The sequence below is a fragment of the Lactuca saligna genome, chromosome 1, assembly GCF_052625555.1.
Source record: "Lactuca saligna cultivar CGN05327 chromosome 1, ASM5262555v1, whole genome shotgun sequence".
Taxonomy (NCBI): domain Eukaryota; kingdom Viridiplantae; phylum Streptophyta; class Magnoliopsida; order Asterales; family Asteraceae; genus Lactuca; species Lactuca saligna.
The window spans coordinates 20,633,587-20,646,221 of record NC_136417.1 but is presented as its reverse complement, the minus strand read 5'-3'; the positions used below and the strand labels follow the sequence as shown (position 1 = coordinate 20,646,221).

At 33.1% G+C, this 12,635-nt stretch overlaps 1 protein-coding gene across 3 annotated transcripts; it reads right to left on the bottom strand.

Annotated features, from left to right (window-relative positions):
* Positions 1–4,128: 4,128 nt before the first annotated feature.
* On the bottom strand, positions 4,129–8,638 carry LOC145048590 (purple acid phosphatase 2-like). Of its 3 annotated transcripts, XM_078997130.1 has the most exons (9): positions 8,422–8,638; positions 7,903–8,103; positions 7,190–7,301; positions 6,875–7,104; positions 6,223–6,361; positions 5,853–6,073; positions 4,888–5,009; positions 4,653–4,769; positions 4,129–4,225 (listed from the first exon to the last, which is right to left on the bottom strand). In XM_078997130.1, the coding sequence occupies exons 1-9, from the start codon at positions 8,602–8,604 to the stop codon at positions 4,186–4,188; spliced, it is 1,365 nt and encodes a 454-aa protein (XP_078853256.1). In that variant the 5' UTR covers positions 8,605–8,638; the 3' UTR covers positions 4,129–4,185. The 3 variants fall into 3 exon arrangements, with proteins under 3 accessions (XP_078853256.1, XP_078853248.1, XP_078853260.1); XM_078997122.1 differs by lacking the exon at positions 4,129–4,225 and having other exon boundaries at positions 4,494–4,769; XM_078997134.1 differs by lacking the exons at positions 4,129–4,225; positions 7,903–8,103 and having other exon boundaries at positions 4,494–4,769.
* Between the last annotated feature and the right edge of the window lie 3,997 nt (positions 8,639–12,635).

The window sequence follows — 12,635 nt, the reverse complement described above, 5'->3', positions numbered from 1 at the left end:
ACAAATGAAAGGTGTGTAACCCTAATTCTTGTGTTTTGATTATACTAGGGTTTCAGTTAGGGATCATCTAGATTTTTTTTGTTCATAGTATGTTACATTCAAATTGCTATGACAAAGATCCTTTAGGTTGCATGTGTCTTTTAGTATTAAGTAAGATTACGTAAGCACATAGTTTTTGTAAGCTATAAAACCCATCACACAACACCACCTTTAAACCACCATAAGGTGGTGGTGTTATTAAGGACTTGATTTTCCAGCCATATGATGCCTAAAGGAGCTTAATGGGTTAGGTTTGTAACTTAACCCTAGTATTCGTAAAAATGATATTTTATGTGAAATCACAAATTTGTACTCTTATTAAGCCAAGCGTTAAGACCTTTGGGTTAAATTGAATTACACATCTTAGTAGCCTAATAAGTAACCATTAATTATGTTAAAAGTGTTAAATTAAAGCTTAATTAATAAGTCCTTAATAGAGCACCAAAAGTGACTTAAAAGTTAATATGACCTAAATCTCAGAATCTGTTCTTCAACTTCTATAATTCGTGCAACGCAATCAGAAAACCTAAAAATCATGAAATTTAGTTTTCTAGAAATTATATCGTCTCTCGTTTCTCGAAAATTTGAATCACCTTTCGTAACTCCAACTCTTTGAGGGCTATAATTGGCAATCTTCATAGGCTGGTCTATGTTGTCACATATTTCATGCATTGTCTTCTAAAAATCATAATAAATTAATCAAGGCTCAAAATTCCAAAATTCTAGGGCCTATAGTTTGATATGGATGTCTAGTTCCTCCCATATAAAGGGTTTGATGTAATTATTAGTAGATTTGTACAATTTATTCAAATAGTGATGAGTGCACCTAAAATTATACGTCAACCCGTGACATGTAAAACTAATTCTACAAAAACCCAATTCATGAAAAGTAAGAGGCTATGGTTAGGGAATAATGTCTATTATACCATAAATTTTTCCTAATGCTTAAATATTAATCTTACTAGAGTAAAAGCTACCAGCTTTACAAGTGTGTCCAGAAAGTGACAGCTCTGAGTTGCAAATTTGTAAAATTAATATAAATCAACCAAAAATTGTTAGAATGAAGTATTTATATTTCTAAAAAGTAAAGAGAGGGAACTATATGAATATAATTTTATGAGAATTTAATAATGGGTTGAAAGTTAAGTAATCCAATGCCAAACAAAACACTTCAATTAAAAAGAAGAGAAAGAAATATAAACATAAGTATTTTAAGAGAAATGCAATAAAGTACATGCTAAGTAATGTTTTAATTATTGTGTAGGTTCTTCGAAATGAAAAGATCCATCTAGCTCCCTCTAGATAAGTTTTCAAGTTCAAGAGAGGTAAGTTACACTAACCCTCTTATTATGTATGTATTACTTGTTTTATGTATTGTTCACGAATACCCTAATCTAAAAGAGTGAACAAAGAAAGGAAGAATGTGGTTTATTCGCTAGTGAGCCAATTTTCACTCTTATCTCTTATTTCCCTGTTAGGGAGTAAGGATGAGGAGAGAGAGGGTAGCTCCCGGAAGAGGGAACCAGGTTATGGTTGGTATCAACAAACTTCCCATGCTTTTTGGTTGGCAAACGGTTTACCATTGTTGGTAATTTTGTATTGGTACAATACGGTTGATAAAATGTTGAAATCGTTGCTACCACATCGATGCATATTTTTAAGATTATCAAATACGCCGTTAAATTTGGTGCAAGCTGTTCGAAGGTCACGCAATTTAACATTGGCCGCGTCATATGTCCAACTCGTTTGCCTTCTTAATAACGCGTGGAAATGGTCTAAAACACGATTCCAAAAGCTTTGACCCGATTGCACGTTGCCGACATCCCCGTCTTGTGATATAAAAATTCAAGCTTTAGCTAATGTTTCCTCCTCCTCCTCGGTCCATTGTGTATTTTTCTTTTTCCTTGGATCTTTTATTTTTTTGCCTTCTACAACTTGGTTGTGTTTCTTCAACCCGTTCGTCGTTGTCGTCATTGTCGAGGTTTACGGGTTAAGATTGAGATAATGGAACTTGAGATGTTTGTGAAGTTGTTGACGTTGGAAAGTTTGGGGTTGAAATTGTAGAGAAGGTTGTTGTTGAAAGGCTTAAAATTGGGATTGAATGAGTTGTGGTGGTTGTTGTTGGTGGTGGTATGGGTGGTATGAAAGATTGATAAATAGTGGTTGTTGTTGAATGAGAGATGATAACAATTGCATATAGTCAATATTCGCTAACGGATCATTTGGAGTGTTTGGGGTGTTGGGGGCGGGTGTAGTATTTTGGTTTGGATCCATAAGAAAAAAATGTTTGTTTTGTGAATATATATATATATATATATATATATATATATATATATATATATATATATATATATATATATATAGGGTTAGGTTATAATATGGATGATAAATATTATGTGGACATAGTGATTAGAATGAACCAATATCTTAATTTATTTAAAAATGTCATTTATATTTTTAATTAAAATTAAAATATATATGATTGTGATTAAATGAAACCCATTTGTATGGGTTACAAATAAAATAACACCCCACAGCCCCGTATAAGGTTGTGGTTTAAATCATTAAATGTTATTAAAAAAAAAAGAAAAACTATTATTCACGTCATTAAGTTTAAAAGTATATATTTCATTTTTAATAAGTATCACTTAATTATCGCACACCACCAAACCTTCAAAATCGACATTTAAATATGTTTATGATTTTAAACAATCAAAGATAATGTACCAAGAACAATCATGATTTTACGAACGGTGTTGAACGAAGAACAAGAGATTCTTAAAGAATATTCATTTTTTTTTTGTTCTTAAAAATGTTAAATTCTATGCAAATGGTGTTCTTAAAGAATGTTTTTTGTGTTCTTAAAGAATGGTTTTCATGTTTTATGTCTATTCTAGTGGTTAAGAAGATAAATTAGGTGTAAATTAAAAATGATTTTTCTATTTAAATGGTTATTAATTGAATTAACAATTTACCATAAATAATTAATAGATGATTTAAATAATTATTTAATAAAATTAAATACTACTTGATAGGGATGGCAACGGGGCGGGTTTGGGACGGGTTTTGGTAATCCCGCCCCCGTCCCCGAATATGAAAATTGATCCCATCACCGGTTCGATTCCCAACGGGTATCTGTTTACCAAACACTATCGGGTCTGCGGGTGTCCCAACGGGGTAACGGGGATCCCTGTTTAACATTCAAATTAAAAATAATTTTGATGAAATGAGAATACAAACCATTAGACTTAGTGATGCAAACATAAATTCATATCCAAAATAATTTTGATAATTTACAAAACTACTAAGAGCATACATATTTGTTCTGATACATAAGTGGTTACTAGTGGCAACAAAAACAATAAAGACACTAACATTCATAAACCATAATATCACTATTACTCTAAGTAATATGAATAAAAAAATGTCAAAACACTAACATTACAAATAAACACGAAGCTATCTCAAGAAATTATCTTTAAATCGTTCACAACAAAGAAGATAACTCAAAGAACATAATATATATATATATATATATATATATATATATATATATATATATATATATATATATAATCATATTAATGGTTTCAGGTAACGGGTTTCGGTTTTGGTTTTGGTTTCGGGTAATCGGGACGGATATTTTGTTTACCGTCCCCGTAACCAAACCCGTGAAAATTTTCTAAAAGCATACCAAACCCGATCCCAACCCCAATTAACCGACCCCAAACCCGACCCTAATATGTCGGTTTTCGGTTTTCACCATCGGGTTCGGTTTCTTTTGCCATCCCTACTACTTGACTTATATTAATCCCTACATCCAAATAATAATTGTGTTGAAAATGTACTGTGTGTTTGAAATGGACTTTTATATATATATATATATATATATATATATATATATATATATATATATATATATATATATATATATATATATATATATATATATATATATATATATATATATAGAAGGTGTGGTAATTAATTAATTTATTATTATTATTATTATTATTATTATTATTACAAACAATGCAACGATCAAATATGGAATAACCAATCACATCGCTCGTCCTCTCTCATCACCGTGAGATGCAAAACCCAACCCACCGGAGTTGGGGGTGGTGTTTGTGCGTCTTGGAGGCATTAGCCTCCACGTGTCTTCCACCTTCCCGCTCTGGGTAGCCTAATTGGGACCAAATTGAAATGTTTTGAAACCCAATCATAAACAAATATTGTTTTTAAAATGGTGATAAAAGTTTGGATGTTACAATTTAGGAGTAAACCGCCGATTTCAGTTACAATACTTACAAGATCAATATTTTTATTTTTTCAATTTCGTAAAACAAGATTAATTTTGTCGAATTTGAATTTAAAACAAGTCTTTAATTAAAGATAAAACGAGAAAGAAAAAAAAAAAAACTATTTCATCAAAGCATTATAACAAAGTCACATATGTATATCAATTCATAATTCAAACACCCAAACTTATTGTTTATGTACCGATAAATCAAAAAGGAACCATCACTTCGCTTTACGTTTGAAATATAGATTCATTCTTTGGATACCAATGTCTATTGAAAAACACCATGGAATCCGATTTAACAGCATACCCGTCAACATTGCGATGCCAACTGTAATAAGCATGTGTTCGATTTTTAATCTCGAATGTTGCATGACCAAAACTAGCTTCTCTAAATGCTGAATATTTTGGTTGTGGCTCCATCATACTGTGGGTGCAAAAAAATACATTAGAATCAATGTTTGATGTCAGTTATCTTTTTTTTTTTTGGATCCTTTTTTTTAAAATAAGAGAAGGGATCAAAAATAAAAAAGAATTATTCTTACTAGGTTGCTAGTCCTTCGATGTTTCCTCCATCCCCGATTGTGATGTACACAGGGGCATTTTGGTCGTGGACAGGAGTGCATTCCCCATTCACAATGTTATAAGCAACGTTGGATATGCGTTCCTGTGTGAAATAATTTGACAAGGAAATGTGAGAAATTCCAATGTTATCCCTAATCCTAGTGTCCTAAGGTTAATACAAGCAATAAAGAATAAAATTCTAGTCAATCCAAAAATGTTGTTTTACTAAAGGAATGCAAAAACACATCTTGTATCTTATTGTTAATAGAGCTTTCTAATAGTTTTAATAAAATAAACTTAAATTTTGAAAAAAAAAAATCTTCCTAAAAAACCAAATATAATAATGGATTTGCAAACCTCGCCTTACTAATGGATTTCGGACTAAGTTCAACTAATTATATTAAATAGATAGTTCATACACAAAATATCTATAATGTATGAGCTCTACACAATTTAATTGATTAACATCATCATTTTATTTTCATATAATTTTAATTTTTTTTTCTACAATACATTAAAGTCTATAAATTTTAATAAAATTTAATTTTTTTTAAATCATCTATTTGTTCATTAAAAAAGTTTGGTTTTTCCCATTGAACTTCATATTCATTAAATACCAATGTGACATCCCATTTTAATTGAGTTTAATTCCTTGAATATGAATTATGAAGTCCATCTAATTCAACTTCCATTAAATCATATATTGTGGATGCTCTAATAACATTGGAACTACATTAAAGAGTAAATATCACCCTTAGTCCGACTCCACTAAGGTGTCACATAAAAAAAAAAATAAGAAAGTCACAAAGTCCCTACATTAAGGAAAGTAATGCTTAAACCTGAAACTAAAACCTCACTTACACATTCTTAAATCCTTACAACTAGGGCAAACACGAAGAACATCATGTGATCTATGTAATTTATGTTTAAATGGTATCCAACTTACCGAACGTTCGTATGCATGAACATGACCAGCAAATACAACATCAACCTTGTATTTAACAAACCATGATTCAAACATAACTCGCATGGTTTCGCCTTCCATGTAATGGTAGGTGTTGCTATTGTACCATGGAGAATGCATAAGAACAATCAACCATGGAGTTTCACTTCTATTAACCTTCGGTAGTTCGTCCATGAGCCACATGTACTGTGGAGTGTATGTACCTATATACACCACATGAATCAGGTCTAATTATGTTATATATTGTTATGTATGTAAGTCACTCAGATGGTGCACTTTATTATTTTTTTTACTATTATGTTTGTTCTTGTGTCGGATTTTTTTACCAAAATAATGAAGTTAGAAGTTTTACCATATGCTGAATATGAAGATAATACAATGATATATGCTGAAGCTCTCTTGATTGAGTACCAAAGGGGTTCTGTGCTCCCAGATGCTTCAAAGGGGACATGATATCGATGGAGAAAAGGCTTAAATGGCTTCTTTTCACCCTGTATAGAAACAATGAAACTTTAAGTTGTATAGTACCAAATTATGTCGGTTCATCTAATTACTCAAAAGTCCAAAGTGTATCGTCATATACCTCTTGTGTGGTAATTTAATATATAAGAAATGATTGCCTTGTTTCTTTTAGGGACAAAATGTTATTTGGATATATAATTTCAAAAACCTATTTGAGAAAATGATGACACAACTTGGGAAAAAAAGAAAAAAAGGAAGGAAAATTTGTAAAAACTTATAATTTGTTGGATAAGGCAACGTATTCTCTGCTTGGTGTATTAATTAAGTCAAAAGGGAAACATAGATATACAAATGTTATCCTCGTTATGTAAACATTTAGCACCTTAATTGCTTCATTGTAGTTTTACTTTTTTTTTTTTTTTTTTTTTTTTTTTTTTGAAGTCATAAACATGAAGTTTAGCAACAAATACTAAAAAAAATGATCAAAATATCAATTGTTTTTAAAATTGTGACAATTTATATTATTTTCATGTATTACTTACTATGGGGGGACTATAATCAAGCTCATGGTTTCCAGCTGTCCAAATCCAAGGCTGATATGCTACGCTTCTTTCAACAAACCTTCCCCAACTATCCCATCTTCGATTATCATGGAACTCATAATGATCAGCATAAGACAAATCGCCAACATACAACACCGTCTCCCCTTTCACAGGGTTCATTTCATAATGTGTAAGTGTGCGATTTGAATCGTATGTTTGACCAAGATCCCCTACAAACAGTCATTCAACTTATTTAAACACGCAATGTCTTAAGTTATAACATCACAAAGAATGAAAAATAACTCTAAAACATACCAATGATTCCAAAAGTGTAGGGCACATCGAGACCGACTTCCGGAGGTGTCACAAACCAAAATGTTCTTGTCGTGTGCCCGACGCCGACCTCATAATAGTATTTGGTGTTAAACTGTCATGCAAGATTTTTATTAATATAAGACGAGGGATGAATAATATAAATAGAATACGAATAAAATAAAATACAAGGTTAAAATGACCAAAATGTTAGATGTCATATCACAAAATAATTACCTTTTCTTAAGAAAAATTACAAACAATAACTTATTTTATAATATAGACTTTTAGGAAATAACTTTAATAATAACTAAAATCGCTTTCTGACCATTCTATTGAATATTGACTACCATTTTGCAAGATAGTTACTTAAAACAACCAATGGAAAAAAAAAAACGTAGTGTGTGCGATGTCATAAAACTTAGATGTATTTGTTGCAATTTTCCATTTAAGACTTGGATGTATTTTTATTACCATCTAAATCAAAAGTCTGACCTATTTTATTTGTTTTTGCATTTTTACTTTATTTAGTGATCAAAAATCTTTTTTTTTTTTACGATTTTTTTTTTATTGATTACAGAACCCTCAACCTTAAGGGGTGAAGATAATACTGAATTCTGTTAGGCTAGAAATCCTTTGATTATTATATATTTATTCAATTAGAACTTTAAAAAACAGTATGATCTTAATGGAAGGGTTTAAACTTTAAACCGTACCTCTAAGTTTTTGAGGGTGCAATGATGGATGTAACCAGAAGTGTAGTTATAGTACTTGTAAGTGTACATTTGACCTTTGGTTTGTTTTTTTTGGGTGCTATCTTGGGACCAATAAAAAACCGTACTTGAACCCGGTTCATCCATGGTTACCCATGACACTATCATAGCTTTTCCCACATGATCACCTTGTGTTATATGAACCTTTCAAAACACAAAAATAAACAGATTTTTTGTAATTTTAACATAAGCTATATTAAAAAAAGAAACTCTATAAAGTTATGTGTTTTGCATAAATATCATGTGTGAAAAGTAGCATATTAAGCTGCAGTAACGGAGCTTGAACATTTTAGTTCGGAGGTCAAAAGTAAAATATGTATAAAAAGTGGAGAAGAGGGGGGCCACACTCAATTTTTTTAGTTTTAGGTCTAATATGTAAAAATTTTAAAAGTAAGGGACTAGTTCTGAAAAAAAATGGCATAAGAATTATAGTTCAACGATATTTGGTGTTGACAAAAATACCTGCTGAGGTGCATTATAGCCGGAAGGAGCTTGAAAGACATCACTATCAAAAGGCATGTCTATGCTTTTTTCTTCATTTCTAACAAAAGAACTTGTAGTTCCTCCATTAGAGAGCAACAAACCTCCATTATTCAATGCTAAAAACCATAAAATTGCAATCGAATAACACCTATAAGATATCATTTCTCTCAAGAAAAGAGCACACACCAGATGGTGTATTTTGAATACTCTCATAAATATATAGTAGTACTTATAGGATTTTGTGAAATGTGGGAATATCCGAAAATTAAGTATTGATATGTAAGACATCCGATGATATCAATGAGAAAAGAATTATACCATTTTTCGTTTTACTATGTTGTGTTTCTTAAATATTAGCAGCATGACTCATGAGAGTGGAAGTTGATATAAATGTAAATTATATATTATATGAATTATAATCAAACTCATTTTATATTTATATAATCAAAGAATTTTTCAAAGAATTTTAATTTACTTGGATCTGCTTTCTTGTATACATAAACAACTCACATACAAAAAACAATCAAATTGTTTGTTTCACTTGGATGTGCTCTTTTTTTCTATTTTTATTTTATTTATTTATTTTTTATTTTTTTTCACTTGGATGTGCTTTTAGAGCTCGGCAACTAGTGGGTTGCCGCCTGCCGGCCAAATGGAGTCCAAATGTTGCAAAATACTTACTAATTTTGCGTAGTACCCTTCCAATTTAAATTTGAAGTCATACTATTACTCATTTTACATTAAAAACACAAAATTTTAGAGACTATAGAATCGAAGACTACAATGTTATTTAAGACTGGGGACCAGAGTAGTGTTAAGCTCACTAAGCTCCATCTCAACCTACCTATAACGGAGAAAACTTTTGTCATGGTTAGGAAGTGGGAAAAAAGAGAGGAAAAAGAAAGTGATAGTAGCTGGTGGGAGAAGAGCGGGTGTCTTTCTCATCTTCACGCAATTGTCAAGTTAGTGCACGCTCATGACTCCGTGTTGATGATGCGGTGTTTGCAGAGTTGACTTAGCTTTGTCGATCCCCACTCTGCATAGCCTAACGAGTGTTTGGGTGCTTGCTATTATGTAGGGACGTGATCAAGTTTACTAATTTTAGTACAAGTCAAAAGATTGATGGACTTTATCTATAAAGATTTTTATTAAAATAAAAAATTATTAATGTATCAAAGATGATTGCAACAATGATATTTTTTTATGATTATGAATTATTCATTTTAACAAAACAATAAAGGAAGTTTTGTGTATTTAAATATAAGTAAAATGCCTCTGGTATGTATAGTTTTAAATAATATAAAATCGATATTAAAATTTTAAATAATGTTTGATACGGTAGTCGGTAGTTATACCCTCGGGGGTTCATGGGTGGGTGTTAGCTTTGACTTTTGAGTTTTAAATCGATAGAGAATATTGTTTTCTTATTCGGAAAATTTTGAGTTTCATTTACGTATTTCGTGTTAGGTCATATTTGTTTATTTTAAGTGATACTTAATTGGTTGCAAAAGGTGTATAGTGAATATTATATTTATGCTGTCGATATTAAAATTTGATGTCTCAAAGAAAAAATAAAAAAATAAATAATGATGGTTATGTTTGAAGTTTGACCTAAAATTTGTGATAATATTTTATGTGCATCATGGGTGACATGTGGCCCATATATATGTCACCCATATATCATGTAAAAGCTCTGAGCAACCAAAATATTAAAAATAGGGACGAGCAAAGGATTCGATCCGGTTGGAATCGGCTCGGGCCGGTTAAAAAGAAGGATGAGCAAAGGAACCGAATCGGTTGGAACCGGCTCGAGCTGGACCCGACCCTATTTTTAGGTCACTACGAGTTATCCAGTCAGTTAAACGAACTACTCAACAAAGGGTTCATCAGATTGAGCTTCTCACCTTGGGGAGCGCCAGTCCTGTTCGTAAAGAAGAAGGATGGATCTTTCCGTATGTGCATCGACTACCGAGAACTTAACAAGCTCACTATCAAGAACCGATATCCCTTACCGCACATCGACGATTTGTTCGACCAACTCCAACGAGCGAGTTATTTCTCGAAGATCGATTTGAGATTCGGGTATCATCAGCTATGAGTCTTGGAAGGAGATGTCCCCAAAACAGCCTTTCGAACTCGTTATGGTCACTACGAGTTTGTAGTGATGCCCTTTGGATTAACAAATGCATCGGAGGTGTTCATGAACTTAATGAACCGAGTGTGTCGTTCATTCTTGGACAAATTTGTGATCATGTTCATAGACGATATACTCATTTATTCAAAGAATAAAGAAGAACATGGTCAACACCTCCGACAAATCTTGGAAACTCTAAGAAAAGAGAAGCTATATGCAAAATTCTCAAAGTGCGAATTTGGATTCGGAATGTAGATTTCCTAGGCACGTGGTTAGCAAAGACGGGATACACGTGGACCCCTCCAAAATCAAGGCAATCGAGAACTGATCAGCTCCCAAAACCCCAACGGAAATCCGAAATTCTTGGGCCTTGCTGGCTACTATTGAAGGTTTATACAAAACTTCTCGAAGATTGAAAAAACTACTTATCACCCTGACCCAAAAGGGTGTTACTTTCATTTGGGAAGAAAGACAAGACGCTGCATTCCAAACACTGAAGCAAGCTCTATGCAGCGCACCTATATTGTCCTTACCAGAAGGAACGGAAGACTTCGTGGTCTACTATGATGCATCTAGTCAAGGTCTTGGATGTATTCTAATGCAACGAGGAAAGGTCATCGCCTACGCCTCAAGACAACTCAAGACGCACGAGGTTAACTACACTACACACGATCTTGAACTAGGAGCAGGTTTTTTCGCACTAAAGATCTGGAGACACTATCTCTACGGCACTAAATGCACAATCTTTACCGATCACAAGAGCCTTCAACACATTCTTAATCAAAAGGAACTCAACATGAGGCAAAGACGATGGGTTGAACTGTTGAATGACTACGAATGTGAAATTTGTTATCACCCAGGAAAAGCGAATGTGGTAGCTGATTGTGACAACCCGAAATTTATCCCGTCACAGTAAACCCTTTTTCCGCTAATAAAACTCGTTTTATTAAATTGTTCCGTTAACCTTTTTGGATTAGGTTAATTAAATTGGGACTTTTACTATAACTTCATGAGTGTCCAAATGCATCAGAAACACGTGAAAAGCCCTAGATATTCTTTTTTTAAAAGTTTCTAATTCACGACCCCATCGAGTTACGACCATCCAATCGGGTACGACCAAAAGCCCCGTTCCACATCAGTATCGGATAGATTTCCACCGAGCCACAAACTCAAACCCTATATAAGGGTGAGTGAACCTCATTTGCACCTTTTTCACTCTCTCTCTACTCTCTCTCTCTCTCTCTACAAGTTGCTTTCGATCCAAAAACGCCCATTTCGAGCTCAATAATCGTAAGTAATCTATCCTAGCTTGTTGTTTAGCTTAATATACATGCAAATTCATGTTTAAATCACCCAAAACCCTCAAAATCATGTGTTTACGGCCCAAGAACACTCTTGGACCGCAAACACTCATAAATGGGGTTTTGAAGCCCCAAAACCCTTCCAAATCACTCCTAGGGCTTAGGTATGACTTGGGGACTTGCATGTATGAGCTTAGAACACCAAAACCTTGTCTTTTGAGGAGTAAACATGAGTTTACGGCCCAAGAAAACTCTTGGACTGTAAACCCCTCTTCATGGGCCGTGAACACCATTTAAGGTGTTAAATTTGCCCTTAAACACCTCCTATGGCTTGGGTAAATGTCTAGAATCAACCACCGTTTAAGTAGGGGCATTAACATCAAAGAAACTATGAAATTATGAGTTTACGGCTGTAAACCCCCCAAGGATTGGTCCATGGGCCGTAAACTCCCTTAAGGAGGCCAAATGATGCCCTAACTTCCCCCTATGGCTTGGAATAATGCATAGAACCTTGTATTCTTTCATTTAAGACCTTAAATCATGAAATGAAGGACCAAGTGAGAGTTTACGGCTGTAAACTCTATGTTTACAGCCGTGAACTCCCTTAAATGGTTCATTTGGAGCCTTAACTCCTTCCTATGCCCTAGAATTGAACCTTGCCTAATTCCACAAGTGTTGTAAGACCTTTAAACATCCAAGAACACACCACCCATGAGTTTACGGCCATAAACTCATGGGGATATGGTCTTTGGGCCGAA